The sequence below is a fragment of the Schistocerca gregaria genome, chromosome 2 (assembly GCF_023897955.1).
Source record: "Schistocerca gregaria isolate iqSchGreg1 chromosome 2, iqSchGreg1.2, whole genome shotgun sequence".
Classification (NCBI taxonomy): Eukaryota; Metazoa; Arthropoda; class Insecta; order Orthoptera; family Acrididae; genus Schistocerca; species Schistocerca gregaria.
The window spans coordinates 230,630,541-230,648,937 of NC_064921.1; the positions used below are offsets into that span (position 1 = coordinate 230,630,541).

At 41.4% G+C, this 18,397-nt stretch overlaps 1 protein-coding gene across 1 annotated transcript in view; it reads left to right on the forward strand.

Moving 5' to 3' along the window:
• Nucleotides 1-670: 670 nt before the first annotated feature.
• LOC126336749 (growth hormone-regulated TBC protein 1-A) overlaps nucleotides 671-18,397 on the forward strand; it is a 45,996-nt gene continuing 28,269 nt past the window's right edge. Inside the window, exons 1-5 of the mRNA XM_050000751.1 lie at nucleotides 671-888; nucleotides 1,053-1,254; nucleotides 1,862-2,095; nucleotides 7,740-7,900; nucleotides 8,049-8,157. Coding sequence (XP_049856708.1) covers nucleotides 869-888; nucleotides 1,053-1,254; nucleotides 1,862-2,095; nucleotides 7,740-7,900; nucleotides 8,049-8,157 — 726 coding nt within the window. The 5' untranslated portion in view covers nucleotides 671-868. The remainder of the gene's footprint in view (nucleotides 889-1,052; nucleotides 1,255-1,861; nucleotides 2,096-7,739; nucleotides 7,901-8,048; nucleotides 8,158-18,397) is intronic.

Genomic DNA, 18,397 nt, shown 5'->3' on the forward strand with positions numbered 1-18,397 from the left:
CCCATTGAGTTTTACCCCTAACCGGTGGATTTGGTAGTCTTTGCCGTATGAGCACAAAGGTGACCACGACTCAGAATTGTCCGAGATGCCCAGCCTTATTCCAAAGTAACTGGTATCCCGACTGTAGGGACCACTTACTTGGCCACTCATACGTTGCCCGTGGTTCATGAACTAGGACATGACTACAGGAGGAGGAGGAGGAGGAGGATATTAGCGTTTAACGTCCCGTCGACAACGAGGTCATTAGAGACGAAGAGCAAGCTCGGGTGAGGGAAGGATGGGGAAGGAAATCGGCCGTGCCCTTTCAAAGGAACCATCCCGCCATTTGCCTGAAGCGATTTAGGGAAATCACGGAAAACCTAAATCAGGATGGCCGGAGACGGGATTGAACCGTCGTCCTCCCGAATGCGAGTCCAGTGTGCTAACCACTGCGCCACCTCGCTCGGTGGCTAAAGGAACCCACACGATGAACCACAGCTGTAACTTAATCAAGATAAATTAGCCATACCCATATCGCACTTCGAGTAAATTAGCTGTACAAAGCTGTCTTGACTAGCTGACAGAAAAGAGAACTTTATTCATAATAAAACTGAAATCAACATCAAATATTTCCTCATAATGATGTATAGACTTTGTGCGCTTAGCACGTTTGCTCTTCATTTGTGTGATTGTCTACTATCGATATATCAGTTATCGATTTGAAGCAATCGATACACAGATGTAAATACACTGAACAGCAGGTAGCAAGTATTTCGTAACTGGTGTACTCATTTCAAAATATCAAGTTTAACCTCGTTAATTATTATAAGTAACGGAAGAAACCAGAAGAGAATTCGCTGACAATGCTTCTGAACTGCTACTTCCTGTAATGGCAAACTCTCATTTTAGGTAAACTTACTCATGACATAAATAAATTCATGTTTGGTTCATATTAAGGGTCTCGAAACTGGTTTACGAAACGTCCTGCCGCGTAAAGTAACCGGCAAAAATTGCCCGTAAAGTTATGTTGTGAATTTGTTACTTGTGGTCCTAAGTATATATTTCTGTTTCAGTAAAATTGACGAGTACGGATTTGAGCGTCCTGATGACTTCGATTATGAAACTTATGAAGAATTTATGTCCCATTATCTTGTTGTTCTGGCAAGGAGGGCGAAGAAATGGGCAGACCTGGTAGGCGAAGGGAGGTCGTTGAAAAGGAATTTGACAGTTAAACGCTATGTGCGAAAAGGAATTCCAAGTGAATATAGAGGCAAGGTAAGACACAGAGCTGTCTCTGGATATCATCGTACGGTAATCAATACACTACCTAGTTTATATTATAGGGTGGAAAACATAATATACGGAGCTTTCGTGTTTCGAAGAGACATCAATTGGAATCGGTGCTCTGTAGACGACAGTGTTTCAGTTTATTTTAGAAGGCAACTTAAATGAGACCAGAGCACAAACTTCCAGAGTACTGCAGAGTTTCGCACTAAAAGCTACAATCGTAGATTTTGCAGTATTCGTGATGAACTGCCTTCAGTAAACATTTTGGACTTTGATGTTCAGGCCTATAGTTTCTGCTGTGAGGATGTGCATTGTTTCCAGGAATAGTCTTCTGACTGTGGTTAATGTTCCCAATTGCTTTAACGAATACCTGCCAGATGTACATTTGTGAACCACTCAAAACATTCTACTGCCTTTTGTGAAATTAATTTCAGGCATAGTCAGAAGCTACCCTGGAGTATCACATAGATCACAGTGAATGAATTCATGGTTAATATGTTAACATAACAATTTGTGCCCCCCCCCCCCCCCCAAGCTGGCTGTTCTTTTTATGAGAAAATAGGCAGATTGAATATTCTAGATGTATTTGTTTCAGGTATGGCTAACTGTAAGTGGTGCAGAGAAAATGAAAGACGATTCAGGTCCCAACTATTATCTCCAGTTGCTTTCTGGTGACATAGATCAAGATATTGTTGACATTGTGAAGACCGATCTGCCCAGGACATACCCAGATAACATATTCTTCAACGCTGCTGCAGACCATCAGAGGCAGCTCTGTAATATATTAGTTGCCTATGCACATGACAACAAAGAAGTTGGATACTGTCAGGTAAATTCCTTACTAATGTGATTTCTATAAGTATCACACATTATAAAATAGTTTCTCATTGTCCCAGATAGTTTCTCAAGGCAGCAGTGTCTATTAAACTTAAGGTGGGACATTGATGAAAAACAAACACTACTTAAGAAATGCACCAAATCTACAGTTTTGGAGATATGGCAATGAAATTTTGTACCGCACTTTACATGAAAGTAAAACATTTGCATATAAAATCTTTGATTATTTATATTCAACTTTTTTTGGATAAAATTTGAAGTTTTATTTTCAAAAAATGTGTGTTTCTTGTTCTCAGGAAGCATTAAAGATATTTCAACCAAAATTTCTCTGTTTCATATCTTTATATGTTGTAAACTTCTCTCATGATGTTTTTGGAATATGTAAAGTAGGAGAATTTTCATAATTTATTAATTTTAATTCCACTAGTACAATTTTAAATTCATGCAAAATTCCAAGCACTTTGCCCCATATCTCATCTTGCAATCAGAATTTCTAAATTTGCTCTTGAGACAATGTTTATTAGGTTTACAGAAGTATCTGTAATTTCATAATTCTAGCGTTCATAGAATCTGAGGAAAAGGTATATAAACTTTAAAAAAACAAACTTTTCAGGAAATGCAATTTAAATTCAAACTAACTTTTTTCCGCGTCACTTCTTCAGAAGTGGGTCGTCTTTACCTTCAAGGCTTCTCTTCTGGTTTCTTGTTGTCTGTTTTCATTCCTTTACCAGGTCTTCAACTGACTTTTCAGCTGCAGAGACATGCTGTAAATCTATTTTCCTCAGGATGCCTTGAGTAACATTTCCTTTCTTGAAGCCCATTCTTTCTAATACTTTCATCCTCCTGACGTTCCCATCATTAAATATAACAACTGCATCATAAGTTGCAAATGTGTTTTTTAGGGCATCATTTCCGTATGAGTGAATTTAGAGACTCTTTTGGGTTTTGCCATGAGCACACTATTTGAGAAGTGCAGGATCGGCCAGCTCCCTGTAAGTGGGCTAGACAGGATCCAGGATACAATTTAGAAGCCTCTCCTTGTGAATGTAGGGGTTATCCTTCTGAGCTTGTAGATATTCACACCAGCTAATGTGGCACAGATTATGAATAGGGTGTTCAGCTGTTGACAACATGGGGAAATATGTAGCCCAAACTGCACTTTTCATGTAATTTACACTGGATAGCTTCTGTCTGATAGCCTTGCCATAATACAATTGAAGATTGTAATCTTCTTTGAGAGCCTGTATCCACTAATGCCATTTCCATCTTACATCTTTTGCCCTTCACGTCACTGACAGGTTTCCTCAATTGTCACTGACAAGTTTCCTCAATCTTGAGCTCATTCTCTTCTGGATGTGACCTATGCATTCAAGTTTCTCAATTGAAAGTTGTCCATAAGGTTTGTTCTCATTCAGGCTTGAATGCACTGGAGTCACCATCCCCAAGATATTTCACATATCTCCCACCATGTTCCTTGACAGATCTCTTAAAAATAATTTGCATATCAGCTCCTTCCATTAGACCACTAAAACCAGAAAATGTTTTGCTGCAGTTATGCCCTTTACATCTTTTCACATTCTCCACTAAGTGCGTAGTTATAGCAGAATTTGCTCGTAACTTGAACATCTAGTACCTTCCCTGTGTCAATACGTATTACACTTGGCACACCATATAAAGACGTATGCCCTATTTTCACGAATGTACCATCACATAACACAACAAGATCTAACATGGCCAGAATCATTCTCACCTGACAGGTCATTGTCTGCAATAGCTTCTACTGTAGCTGCTATCATACTGCCCTCACACACATCAGAAATTGTTTTCCAGTTTGCAGTTCATTTGTGTAAATCTCAGACATGGCTCTGGCATATTCATCATTCCACACAATAAGTTTCCCCCTTTTCTTCCAACACTAGTGCACCTCAATCCATAGGTAAACCTCATATTAGCTTCATAGTACCAGTTTTTACATTTAGAAGTTTTGAATGAGCTATCAGCATCGCATTTTTTTTGCACACAATATGCAGATTGGCTGTCAAGCCTAATTGCTTACCATCATCTATAATCTGAATGTTGTCACTACCACGTGTCTTACTAACACAAGAAAATTTCGCTGCTGCATGTGTGAAAAATCTGTTTCCTGATATGAGCAAAAATCATAAGTATGAACATCAGTATCTTTTGTAATGAACTGTTTTTAGATGGAGAAAGCAAGTTTCAATAAAACAAAACACATTTGGTGACATAAATATGCATTTCCTTGGCATTGCAAGACTTCCTTGGAGTCGCAAGACAAGTTTAAAATACCTTCTCTGGTTTCAGAAATAACCTCAGAAAAAAGTAGGCCTCTTGAAAGAAGTCAGGGAAGAATTGTGTAAACCAAGACTGTAGGCGACCACCAATAACAAGTTGGTTCTATGTTCGTTATTGTAGCTTATTACCCTCTGTGTTATATCTATTATTTTACAGGTACTGTGTGATTTTTTTTCTTTTGAGAAATATGAGTACATAATGTACAAACCACTATCAACTGATACATTTTATTCTTCTTATCGTCCATACTTTTTAACATATAAACTACTTTTGAAGTTGTAAAATGTGCTAGAACAAATGAAAAGCGTATAAACCTCTGCACTGCACAACATACTTGTTGTGAGACAGTCGCAATTCCTGAAATCCATCATCCATGGTCTCTGGCCTGCAGAGAAGCACTGCAGTCCTGGGTCCAAGGATAACCCATGATAACCTGCTGCATTACATCACAGTCAAACGGACCTGGCTTGTGGGCATATTAGTTAGACTAGGTCCAACAGGCAGGGACTGCACACTAGTGGGACCCAGAAGGCTTCAGAACGGCAGGCCTAATCCATGCAGAAACAGCCTGTGGTTTTGACCCATCGCAGGAATCCACTCATATGGCCAGCTGTTCATGAGCCACAGACAGCATTGATGAAATGAGAGTGTGGTGATCAATCCATGCAACAGATGACTTATTCAAATGCTCTGGGAATAATAATGCGGGTAGGTAGCAACTCACCGTAAAGATGATTGCTGAGCCACAAGCAGCACATAGTAAAGACAATTATCCTCTCACAACTAAATTTTCAGCCATAGCTTTTGTCAGAAAATGAGCACACATACATTTACACAGTCACTCAGATACAACTCGTGCACACTTAGCCACTGGCCAAGGCCTCTGTGTCTACAGCCTCTGAGAACCAGACCCAAACAATCCACTCCTCGTGCCTCTCATCGGCAGCTGCTAGGCTAATGACAAGAAGTGGTGGCAATACAGGCTGCAAGCTGTGGGAAGTGGTAGGAAGAGGAGGAGAAGCAGTAATAATCAGGGAGTATGGGAGGCGATGATGCATGACACCTCAGGAAAAAAACTATTTCATTTACTGAGACAAAAATGAGATTTTTCCAGGTTTTTTTTCAGATTTCCCTTATGTGTTTGAAATTCCCTGATTTTTCCCTGGTTTTGAAGTCTATGGTTACTGTCTTTTTCCAAGAGAGGTTTCCACTACAATAAACTCCTGTCGAAGCTTCGAGAGAGTAAGAGCCCTACACCATTCCTGTACACTGCATCTTCACCTGTCTGCCCTACATATAGCAGCACTCCACCATTTTATGTTCAAACTTCCGTGGATTCTGGTCATCTTATTTCACTTAGTTCCAATATCTAGTATGGATTTTCCTTTTCGTTGCAAAGGACATATCTTTAAAATCCATCTGATTATTCTTCCTTTCGGTTTCAGTGATTTGAATTTTTTGGTAGTGCATGTTATGGCCCCACAGCATCAGTGTGTCCTACTGGGGCTGTCATCTCATGGCCAGGTTTTATTTCAGTGCCCTACCTGTCACACAGCTTGTCTTCACGTCAGTCACAGAACATCATCCACCCTCCATAGTAAGGCCTATGTACATCACTGCTGTCCTTGATACCAAGGATCATTTGCTGCCCATATTAGTATACTGTTCCTGTTGTCACAAATTATAAAGGAAAAGATAGGATACAAGACAAGGCACTGTGAGAGGCGTCTATATCCTCTGTGGGGACCTGCCCGGTTTGGGTGATCTTGCCGGCAATTACACAGTCACTCATACGGTCTAGCCCTCCACTTCATTGGAACACACAGACTGCCATGTCAACTTAGACAATGTTTCATTAAGGTGGTGTCTCCTGAGGGCGAGTACCTTATCTCCTACCTTCCAGATTTCACAGAAGTTCTCCTGCATACCTTGTGGGACTAGCGGCCCCCCTTGAAGAAAGCATACAGTAGAGCCAAGGCTTGGACACAGCTTAGGTGATGTTTCCAGAATCATTAGACTGGTAGTGTCGTACTCTAGGAACACATTGTGGATGGTTTTCATTGTGTTCAGAACATACCTAAGATTTTTGAATGTATTAGGGCTTCACTGAGGAGACTTGCTGGAGCCTCCCATCACACAAATGATGGCCGTGTGGAACACCTGTTCCTCCTCAAGCACATATCTGCAGTTGGATCCTCAAGGGACTCTTTTTATAAGATGATCTCTATTCAGTCATAATACATTGGAAAGCATTGGTTTCTGTACCTGTGTTCGTTAGGATCATTTGCTTGTTTTATTTGTCCCTGTCTAATAGTCAAACAACCTGTATATCACGAGAATGTTTTTTTCAGTAGTTCAGAAACTTTTGCTGTTTTGAAAATGTTTGGAATAATATGTTTGTAATGAGAGGTTGAAAATCTTTGAGTATTACTATGTGTTGAGCATTTGCTTTTAATATGAAAGCTGATTTATTACTTCTTTCTCTGTCACTACATACACTTTCCCACGAAAATTTAGTTCGATCACATTGAGGTATAAATTTGCATCACTGCTCGTGAAGTTTTATTACTCTATTGTGTTTTCATGTGAACTGATAAATATCACATTGGACTGGCATAAGTACAGGAGATATGTGTTGCTACAGCATACTTTCAAAAACTGTGTGCTAATGAACTTAAGCGATATATTCCTACAATTGTTTGGATCTTTTTATGCAGTAGTTCTGCAGTGTTAATACTTCAATATCGTAGCTCATCTCCATGGAAGCTTGTTTGTTTGTCTGGTTGGCACCATGGACTGCGTACTTATATTTATTTGATTGTGTGGTAAATTCATTGAAAACAGCCTCCAGAGCAGTGATGTGACTTGAAACGTGTTCATTGCTGAGATATGGCCATAGTATGTTGCTATCTTGTTGAAATTTCTAGATTTTTCATAGCTGATATAAAATAAAAAAAAAGATTTGTGCAAAGCTCTTCAGGTTAATGCTATAATTGATACACCGTAACTTTTTTTTATATATGTGTGTCAAAATAGGTTTTGTTTTGTCTTTTGATGTTGTAATGTTTTACATAAAGATAACTGTGATCTAAAACCATTATGTGACAGGACTACAAAGATGTGAAAAGCCTCAGGAATGATTGAGATAGTAAAATGAAGACTGTTTATGATGATATCTAGCTTTGAGTCACCACATATCAATTTATTGAAATTTTTCTTCTTGTTTCATGCTGTACAACAAATATCTAAAGATAGAGAGGGTCTGATTTTTCAGTATAATTGTGCTGCTTGTTTTACACTACTGTTGCTTTTCCTTCCAGGGTCTGAATTATATTGCAGGTTTACTTTTGCTTGTCACTAAGGATGAGGAAACAACTTTCTGGTTATTGAAAGTACTCGTTGAGAAAACACTGCCGAAATATTACACGAGGACTATGGAGGGTGTGATAACTGACATAGCAGTACTGGAAGAACTTGTGAGGTATCATCCGAAATTAAAATTAAATTATGGTCTGAATTCTGAAATTCTTAAAAAATACTCATTATTAGTTGCAATGTCATGTGTACTGAAATTAAATTTGCCCTCTCAATTTGATGTTTCATTTTCTGGTGGCTGGTTTTGTTCCTAGGCTAAAAATACCAGATGTACACAAACATGTCCAGGATGTCGGCTTACCATGGGCAGTGATAACAACAAAATGGTTTATCTGTCTCTTTGCAGAAGTTCTGCCGATAGAAGTAAGTGCTTTACTGTTACAAAATTCTTTGTAGAACTGTTTCTTGCAGATGAATGGCAACTTTACACTGAGAAGACAAAAGTCATGGGATAGTTCCTAATATAGTTTTTGGGCCACCTTTTGTCCGGTGTAGTGCAACAACTTGACGTAGGATGGACTCGGCGGAAGTCTCCTTCCTCTATAGCTGTCTATTGTTGTGGAAGTGTTGCCAATGCAGGAAGCTGTACGCTCACCGACCTCTCGATTGTCTCATAAATATTCAATGGGATTCATGTCAGCCGATCTGGGTTACCAGGTCATTCACTCGAATTGTTCACAATGTTCTTCAAACCAGTCGCAAACAATTTTGGCCCAGTGACATGACATCGTTTGTATGAGGACATGAAGTCCATGATTGGCTGCAAATGGTATCCAAGTAGCCAAACATAACCATATCCAGTCAGCGATTAGTTCAGTTGGCCCAAGAACCCAGGCCATTCTCTGTAAACACATTCCGTACCTTTATGGACCCACCAACAGCTTTTACAGTGCCTGGTTGACAACTTGGGTCCATGGCTTTGTGGGGTCCATCTACACTTGCATCCTACTATCAGCTCTTATCAACTAAATCTGTACTCTTCTTACCAGGCCACAGTTTTTCAGTCACTTTGGGTCCAACCAATATGATCACGAGCCCAGGAGAGGCACCGCAACCGATGGTCATGCTGTTCGCGCACACACACTCACGTCAGTTGTCTGCTACCATATCCCATTTACGCCAAATTTCACCATGTGCTAATGGATACATTCGTTGTATGCTCCAAATTGATTTTTGTGTTTATTTCACCCAGTGTTGCTTGTCTGTTAGCACTTTATCTCTGTGCAAAAACTGCTGCTCTTGGTCTTTTAAGTGAAGGGCATCGGCTGTTGGGTTCTCCATGGTGAGGGGTAATGCCTGAAATTTGGTATTATCAGCACACTGTTTATCTTGGAATATGAATTCCGCAACAATTTCCAAAATGAAATGCCCCATGCATCTAGCTCCAACTAGCATTCTGCATTCAAAGTATTTTACTTCCCATCATTTGGCCATATTCACATCGGTAACTTTTTCACATAAATCCCCTGAGTACAAATGATAGCTCCGCCAATGCACTGCCCTTTTATATGTAGTGTACATGATACTACTGCCATCTGTGTGTATGTGTATTGCTATCCCATGACTTCTGTCACCTCAATGTGTAATCTATTGTGTTAGCACATAAGTGTTTCATATGTTTCAAGCAATATAATTTAAAGTGGTCAGATTTGATTAGAGAGAAATAAAAGCTTGCATGCTTAGGTACTTTATGTTAATGAAATTATCTTGATCAGTTTGAGCGGCACACTTGATTGATAAAAGATTGAGTTTAATATACGCATATCATGTTGCCTGCAGTTACTGCTCATGATACTTCTGTCAGTTGCAGTGAGCAGACGCATCTGTGACATAATAAACCTGTTTCAATACAGCTGTGATGGTTGTCATTAATATTTTATGTTAATGTGTACGGTCCGAGCTGATAATCATTTTTGTCACATATTTAACATAAAATAAAACAATTAGACATTTGACCATATTAGGTGACACAATGAAATGAAATTATTTTCCAAACAGCCTTGTAGACAATTTACAGAACATATCAAATTGTCTGTCATACTTCCATGCAATAGACCGTATTTACTGTCACACTCATTTTTTGTATTTAATTTGATAAATTCAAAAATATCATACATTTATATAGGCAGTTCTTTGCTGTCAAGTAATGTTGTTTACTTATCACACTCACAACATCCCCACTTGACTCATGATGTGTTACATGTGGCCAGCATGGCCGTCAGGGACGGTGGCAAGGGGGGAAGGGTATGGGGGCTACAGCCACCCCCCTCCCCGGAGTATCATATTACACTGGATAAAGTGACTTCAGAAATCAGCGAATATATTACTCCAACAGATTCAATCATTTTTTAATAATTATGTAGCAATATAGGTTGCAGTGTATTTCAAACACATTTTAACAAAAGAACAAATAGCTTACTATCTCAACCAATAAGTATCATTTAACTTAAAATGGGCATCTTATTATTCATTAATACACATTTTTTACCCTGAACTCCAAAGCAGTTACCAAAAACTACTTTAAGCAACACCAAATTTTACCAATTTGTCGGAGGACCCCAACTCTCCTTTTGTTAAGCAATATTCCATTCTCTCTCTCCCCCCTCCACCTGCTCTAACAGATCGGCTGCCACATTTTTCCGTGTTTCTCACTGTTGTGGTGTGAGATTTTTGGGGACCATTTTTGCACAAATATTTCTCATACCAAGAACTTCAGTTATTATTAGACGAACCATTTCTCGATTGATGTTCAGATCTACTGCAATCATTTTCACGGATAATCTTCCTTCAGATCGTAAGGGTTCACACACCCTGGCCAAGTTGACATCCGTCTGTATGGTTGATGGTCGTCCATTGTGGTCTTCATCTTCAACTTTTGTTCTGCCTTCATTAAACATTTTATGCCAAGGAAAAACTTGAGCTGTTGGCATAACCTCTTCTCCAAAAGCCTTCTGAAGCTTACCGTAAGTTGTCGTTGCATTTTCACCCAATTTAACACAAAAAGAAGTGGCACACCATTGTGCAATATCATGAGTTTTAATTTCCATGACGAGACAAACCTGTGATAACTTATTACAGCACAACTCATGACAGCAGTTGCGTCGATGTGCTGCTTGGACTAGAAGCAGCTTATAGACCAAGGTCAAAGATATTGTGCCTATGGAAGCCTGAAGAGTTGCCACATCTTACAAAGAAAATAAGTCTCATTACTTTATTGTCGCACCTCATATGTATGCTGCTGCTACTGCTGCTAGTCATTTTCTTTCTGTTCCACTCGCAAATGAATTGAGGGAAGAAATGATTGTTTACATGCATCCACACAAGCCTTAATTTCTCTATCTTTGTGGTCCCTAGATGGAATGTACATTGGTGACAGTAGATTCATTCTGAAGACATCTTCAAATGCATGTTCTCTAAATCTTTTCATCTGTGATCCTTTGAAAATAACATTGTCTTCCCTCCAGGGATTCCCCCTTGAGTTCACGAAGCATCTCCATAATGTTCACATGTTGTTCAAACCTACCCATAACAAATCTAGCAGCCCGTCACTGAATTGCTTCAAGGTCCTCCTGTAATCTGTCCTGATGAGGATACCAAACATTCAGTCAGTGCACAAGAATGGATCACACTAGTGTTCTACACATGGTTTACCTTACAACTGTATCATACTTTCATAAAATTCTACCAATAAACCAGTGTCGACCATTCACCTTTCTTCCCAGAGTCCCTACATGCTTGTCAATTTCATATCGCTCTGTAGCATTAGACCTGGATATCATTATTCTGCAGTGAGGCACTGTGTCAGATGCTTCCCAGAAATCTCGTAATATGGAACCTGCTTGTTGCCCTTCATCCATGGGTTGCAGGATATAATGTGGGAAAAGGGCAAGCAGAGTTTCGCACAAGAAGTGCTTTCTAAATCTTTGCTTATTTGTGGACAGAAGCTCTTAGGACTCAAGGAAAATTATAATATTCTAACTGTGAACATATTTAAGAAATCTGCAGTAAACCAATGTTAAAGAGATTGGCCTGTAATTTTGCGGATTCATTCTTTTACTCTTCACACATACATGAATCGTGTGCACTCTTTTCCAGTTGGTTGGGGCTTTCCACTAATTGAGAGATTTGTGATAAATGTAAGCTACGGGGGCAGTGCCACAGAGTACTCTGTAAAACCAAATTATGATTCCATCCAGACCCAGTGACATTTGTTTCAGTTTTAATTGCTTCTCTATGACAGAGATACCAGTTACTAAGTCCTCCAAACGGGAGCCCATACAATGGCCAAGTAGTTTGTGCAGTCCTGTGTGAATGATTTCTCAAATTCAAGGTTTAGAATTTCGGCTTTCCATTTGCTGTCTTCTATTTCCATGCCAGACTGACTGATGCATGACTGAATAAAAGCCTTTAACCTGCTTGGAAATTTTATGTAGGACCAGAACTTTCTCAGGTTCTCAGTAAGATCTGTTGCTAAGGTGCAACATGTATCGATCTTTTTACGCCCCGGTGTGTTTGAAGATCTGCCAGGCAGAATGGATGTAGGTAATGTCCACCAGGCGGCACTGCTAAAAGTGTGGGCGCTGTGGGTGCCAATGTAAGCACCTCCATAGGCCATGTCTGTCTGCCCGACCTTTCAGGACTCGCAGACTCCCTTCAAAGCCAGCAATGCAGCTGTTCCTTTGTTCGTTGTCATTTCTTTGCATTATCAGTTATATCTCACTACACATCATTGTCTTGCTTCTGAATTCACTATTCTTGGTTTGCCCTTTGGACTTGTTATTCTGCCAAACTGTCTCAGTTTTCTGCCATTCTCTTGTGTTATCCACCTATTGTTCTTGGGCATCTCATTGTTGATGCTCTCGACCAGCTGGTCAGCCACCACTGGTTGTGAAGTTACACCCTGACTTGTCCAGTTCTCATCACTATCATTGGCAATGAGGTAAAAGTATAGTGACTTTCTGTGGTTGCCTGAATCCAAATCGTGAAGCAACAACAGCTGCTCTGGGAGCAACAGTTGTTAATGCAGGTCCAGCAGCAACAGCAGTTGCAACAAAAATTTCAACATTTGTTGGATCGCTTACAGGTTCATGTTTCTCAACCCATCCAGACTGTGGTCATTTCAAAGGTGGAGTGCCACCCACCCAAGTTTCTGTCATTTAATGGTAAGAAAGATGATTGGGGCACATATTTGCAGTGTCTGAAGCACGAGTTCAGTCCTTTTCAGGTTTCAGATGACACTCTCCAAAGATTGCTCTTCGTTTTTTGGGCATCCCAAAGATGTTTTTATTGCTAAAGATGTTGGTTCCTCTCCCAAATCCAGTTGCACTGAAGTTCGGAGATATGCATTCATTGTTATCCAGTTATTATTTACAATGATCCCGTGTGGTCACATTGCACCCCGAGTTGCATCAATACCCAAGCAGCCTGGTCAGTCATACTGCTCATGGGTGATGGATATACAAGGTTTGAGTTGATGTTACAGACATACAGGTTGTCCAGCTGATAACTCTGTTTGTTGTCACTAGTCAGTCAGCTGGCAACATTTTTTTATCTCGGTGTCTTCTCGCTATTTGGGTTCTCCATCACTGGTGAGGTTCAGGTCAACTTCAACACAGTTTGATTCCAGGAGCTTGAAGACCTCTGTGCCACATTCGTGTCTCTGTTTAAACAGCCTAGGGTGTGCCATGGATTTCCAGGCCCAAGTCTCCTGGGTCCAGATTCTATGCTCCATTTCTGCTGAGTGGGACCTCTTCCTGTCTCTTAAAGGGCAGTTGTTAAGGAAGTACTCCATCACCTCCATGCAGCTCCAGTAATTGAACCTGTCAAAACTAGTACTTGGACCACACCCGTGGTGGTGGTCCAGAAACCCACTGGCTCTCTATGGTTATGATAAGATTTTAAATGGATGCTCAATGCCCAGGCACGTATGGAAACCTATCCCATCTTGCATCTGAAAGACCTCGTCACAAAGAGTGCTGAACGTGAATATTTCTTTAAGGTAGACCTTGCTGACACACATTTGCAGATCCCCCTGGACGAGGAATCACAATGCCTCATGCTCATCAACACTCTCTTTTGCTTATGCTTTTGCTCTTATCCTTTTGGATCTCTTCCACTCCAGCAATTTTCTAGAAAGAACTGGAACAGTTAACCCATGCCCATTCCGGCACATACTAATAATCTAGATGACTTTACTATGACAACACCACCTGCACAACTTTCATACCATCTGTACCATGATGCTTGGTGCACGGCTCAAGTGCTGTTTATACAATTGTCAAATTTTTCAGGAACAAGTGACGTAGTACTGGCACATAGGAAAGATGTGACGGTATGGGGCAGTCGATTGCCTGTGTGTCAGAGGCACTGACATCATCTCAAAAGAACTACTAACAGATTGAAAAAGAGGCTTCGGTGCTCGTCTTTGCCATTAAGAAGTTATACGTTTATCTCTTTGTATCAAGTTTATCCTCATTATGAACCACAAGCCAATAGTGGCTCTCTCTGGACCCCTCTCTCAGCTTCTGGAGTAGATTGCACACCACCTCCAACAGAGGGCACTCTTCCTCAGCTCTTACATTTATACTATTAAATACAAGCCAACAGCACAACACACAATAGTGAATTCCCTTTCTTGTCTGTCTTGAGGGCCTGATCTGGCATATGACCGACAGGAAATCTCCAGTTTTCACATCGATAAGTAATGACAGCACTCGATGGATTTCTCATTATGGTGATTCACATCGCTGCAGACTTGCACCATGCCCCATCTTGCAACGTGTGGGCCACTTCTTTTTCAATGTCTGCCTGCCGATTCTGAGCTCCAAGCCTAGGCCCCCTCTGCCACAGTTCATTAGTCATCTCCGATGTTCTCCTGCTTGACACCGAGGGGGGATACTCACCATGTCATCACTCACCTAACCTGCACCCCCATGTTCTGCACATCCCCCATTGGGAGCCTTGGGGTATGTCGTGAAAGAAAACCCTCCATAATGTACCATCCCTACTGACTGGGACTGAACAGAAATATGAAGACCATGATGAGTAACTGTTCTGCTTGTGTCTGGCACCAGGCAACTCCAACCCAGTCTTTCGCCCCCCTGACCCACGATTGTTGACTCTGGAATTTCATTCATCTGGGCTTTGCTGGCCCTGTTGGGGGATGTATGTGGCTCATTGTCGTGGTCGCTTATCGTAGCTACCCATATGTGGTCAGCATGGCGTCTGTCACCACTAACGCCACTCTTACTGCTCTCATCCAGATTCTCACCATCTTAGGGCCTCGTTGCACCATCATGTTGGATAATACACCCCAATTCACAGTGGCGGCTTTTGAACCATTCTGCACCTCCAATGGTGTGTATTGGGCACTGTCTTTTAAGTCATCGCTATTTGTTAAGTTTTGCTCCCCCTCCACTTCGTGCCCATTGCCCTCAAACTTTGACAGTTTGCCATTTCCTGGCGGAATACCCTTTTCTTAACTGCTTGCTTCCAATTTGTTTACACCCTGAGTTATCAGCCATTTTAGTGAACAAAGCGCAGGCTGTCGATCTTGTTGCACTTTTTATCTGGTCACAGTAATATGGCGAATGACAACTAATCTTTAGCTCAGGACCTATATTTCTCTGTGGCATATTTTATGGATCAGTCTCCAAGTACCTGTCTATAGCTGTCTTTCCTGCTGTTGATTGAGCTTAACGTGTAGTAACTTTTAACTGCTTTCTTTGTCTTCGTTTCTACAGTTATGACGTAGACACGTATAACCCTCAATGTTTTCGCACCCTAAAAGAAAACAAACAAAACCTCCAGTGGTAAATTGGAGTATAAGTTGCTGTGGGTACTTCCACCACCATGGCTGTGCCCACACTGTTTCTCAGCACCTACCAGTCCACCCTTCCCATGACCCTAGCCCAACGGAGCTCCTGTGTGGGTGGCAGTCACATATTCTCACCATCTCCTGGCCCCACAATTGACGGAACCCCGGACCCAACCTGTTGGGTACTTTCTGCAGGGTACAGCTGCGTGGGCTTACTCATATGGGGCAAAACCCTTGCTGGTGCTGGCCAAAGTGGTTTTCACACCAGCCAATGTACAGCTTACATTTCTGGGTCCCCAGCAACAGTTCTCAAGGATGAAGCGTGAAAGTGGAGGTCTCAGGGCGACCTCTGCCATCTCGGCTGTCATCGCCCACTCAATCCATGCCCACACCACTGGGTGCCCCAGTGTTTTCCTCCCTGCCAGCAAACCTCTATGCTGGGCCTCGACACCTGCCACTTGTTCGCCTTCCCCAGAATTGTCTGTGGCACTTCCATCCTTAAATGCGCATTTCAGGTGGAGGTACCTGGTATCTCAGCTTGGCATGTTTGAAGACCCACCGGATGGTATGGGCATTGATGACCCCTAGGCAACACTGCTACTGTAGTGTGTGTTAATGTAAGCCAGCCTATTAGGGCTTGCGGCCATCCTTTAAAGCCAGCAGCATGGCCACTCCATGCGTTAGGTGTGATTTCTCTATTTTACCATATAGACTTTGCTGTATGTCGCTGTCTTCATTCTGAATTCGCTACTTCATAGTATTTGATTTTTGTTTGCCCTTTGGATTTTTTTTATTCTGGCATGCTGTCTCCATTGTCTATCATTCTCTCACGTTGGCTGCCGGTTATTCTCTGGTGACTCGCTGTCAGCCAGTTGGTCAGCCAAAGCTCATTGTGAAGTCATTCTTAGACGTGTCTTGACTCCAGTCAAGCTGTGGGTACTTTCACCACCAAGGCTGTGCTCACACTGTTTCTCAGCACCTACCAGTCCACCCTTACCATGACCATAGCCCAAAAGAGCTCCTATGTGGGCAGCAGTCACATATTCTCACCCACCTCCTGGCGCCACAGCTGACAGAACCCCGGACCCAACCTTTTCGGCCTATCTTCATTTGCAAGTTCATTTTTTAAACATAAGTACAACAATATCTGTTTCTAAAGCAATTTCCAAGTTTTGTTACTAAAGCACAGTGGGTATTTTTCATCCTTAATTTACTTGGCATGTACTTCTCGGGGACACAATTCACAATCCATTTAAACTTTGCTCGTAATTTCTCTGTGTCCATCACACTGGAACTAAATGACGTACATTCATTTTCTAAGTGGGATGCTAACAAGTACTGATCTACACTTCTATCAAAACTACTCTCCTAGCCGTGTTGATGGATTCATTAACGTCAGTAACTATTGTCGCTGTGTTATCATGATCACTAATCTTTGTTTCTACACTGACAATGTTGATAACTTAAAGCCTGTTTGTAGCTGCAAAGTCTAAAACATTTACAATGCATATGGTCTGTCGAACTACCTCCTCAAGACAGTTTTAGGTAAACATGTTCAAAACAACTTCACGAGACTACTTGTCCATTACTACCTTTCAATGAATCCAGAGATGTCCCAGTCTGTACTCAGTAGATTAGTTACCTCCAACTAGTATTGCATGATCTAAGTATTTCCACACTACTAAGCATAAACTGTCTTTGAACAATTCTAATACTGCCACAGCAGAATCAGATCATTGGTTAAAACAGCCCATAATTAACTTGAGGTCACTTAGACCTGTTAAACGCATCTTAATTATAATCTATGAGACGAGCAGTGCCACAGGATGGGGGCTGAGCTGCCAACATTCATGAGTGCAGCTGAAAAACCCATGACCAGTAGTCTGCAGTCACAGCCCTAAGCAGCAACCAGCAGCTCCCTGATTGCTCAGCTGATTAACACATAGATGGGTGCAATGTCCTATCCACTGTTGCCGATTGTTATGTACCTGTGACGGCTGCCTTTCTGCCGATGTCTGCAATGCTCGCCTGCGCCATAACCACTCGCTGCCCTCAACTGATACAAATGCTGGCTATGAGACCTGTGAAGTTGGAAGGCAATCACTCATTCCCAGCTAGTGGATACAGGACTGTACCAATCGAGCAGATCATCAAGAACCAGTGAGTGAGCAAATTTGATCTATCATGCTCAGTCAACACCACAGCTGCACTGCCTGTGACCAGCCGTTTTCTGCTTTCAATCTTTGATTTCTTCATTGTTCACTAGCATTATGTCAGCTGCCTCAGACTCACCTAATGCTTCTGCAGGCACTACTAAGGGGATATAAAACTGTGTCATGTACAGAGTTGAGAGGAGCAGCATCAACCAATCTACTGTCCACAGCCAAATGATGTCACAGCTTCACCACCAGCCACCTATCAGACTCCTCCTCAGCTAATAATCTGCCAGCACGATGCTGACCAAAAATTGGCACCAGTGTGACATCTCTCCTGTTAGGAAGAATTTAAATTATACATGATGATCATTTGTAAGTCCATCTTCTTGCCCGGATGCATACTGACCTAGAGCAGATACCACACAGGAGGGACCTAAATTACATCTGATAAGTGCTGTATTTAATTCTCATAAGCCTTGACAAGTCTTCGTGTATCTGACTGCGTGGGGTTTAGAGTTTGAGATTACACCCTCACCTGATGTGAATCCTTAACAGTTCAATTATCACGTAATAATAAAATTACATAACTTCTGGCTACAAGAAGTATTATACGTTTTCTGCTTTAACACAA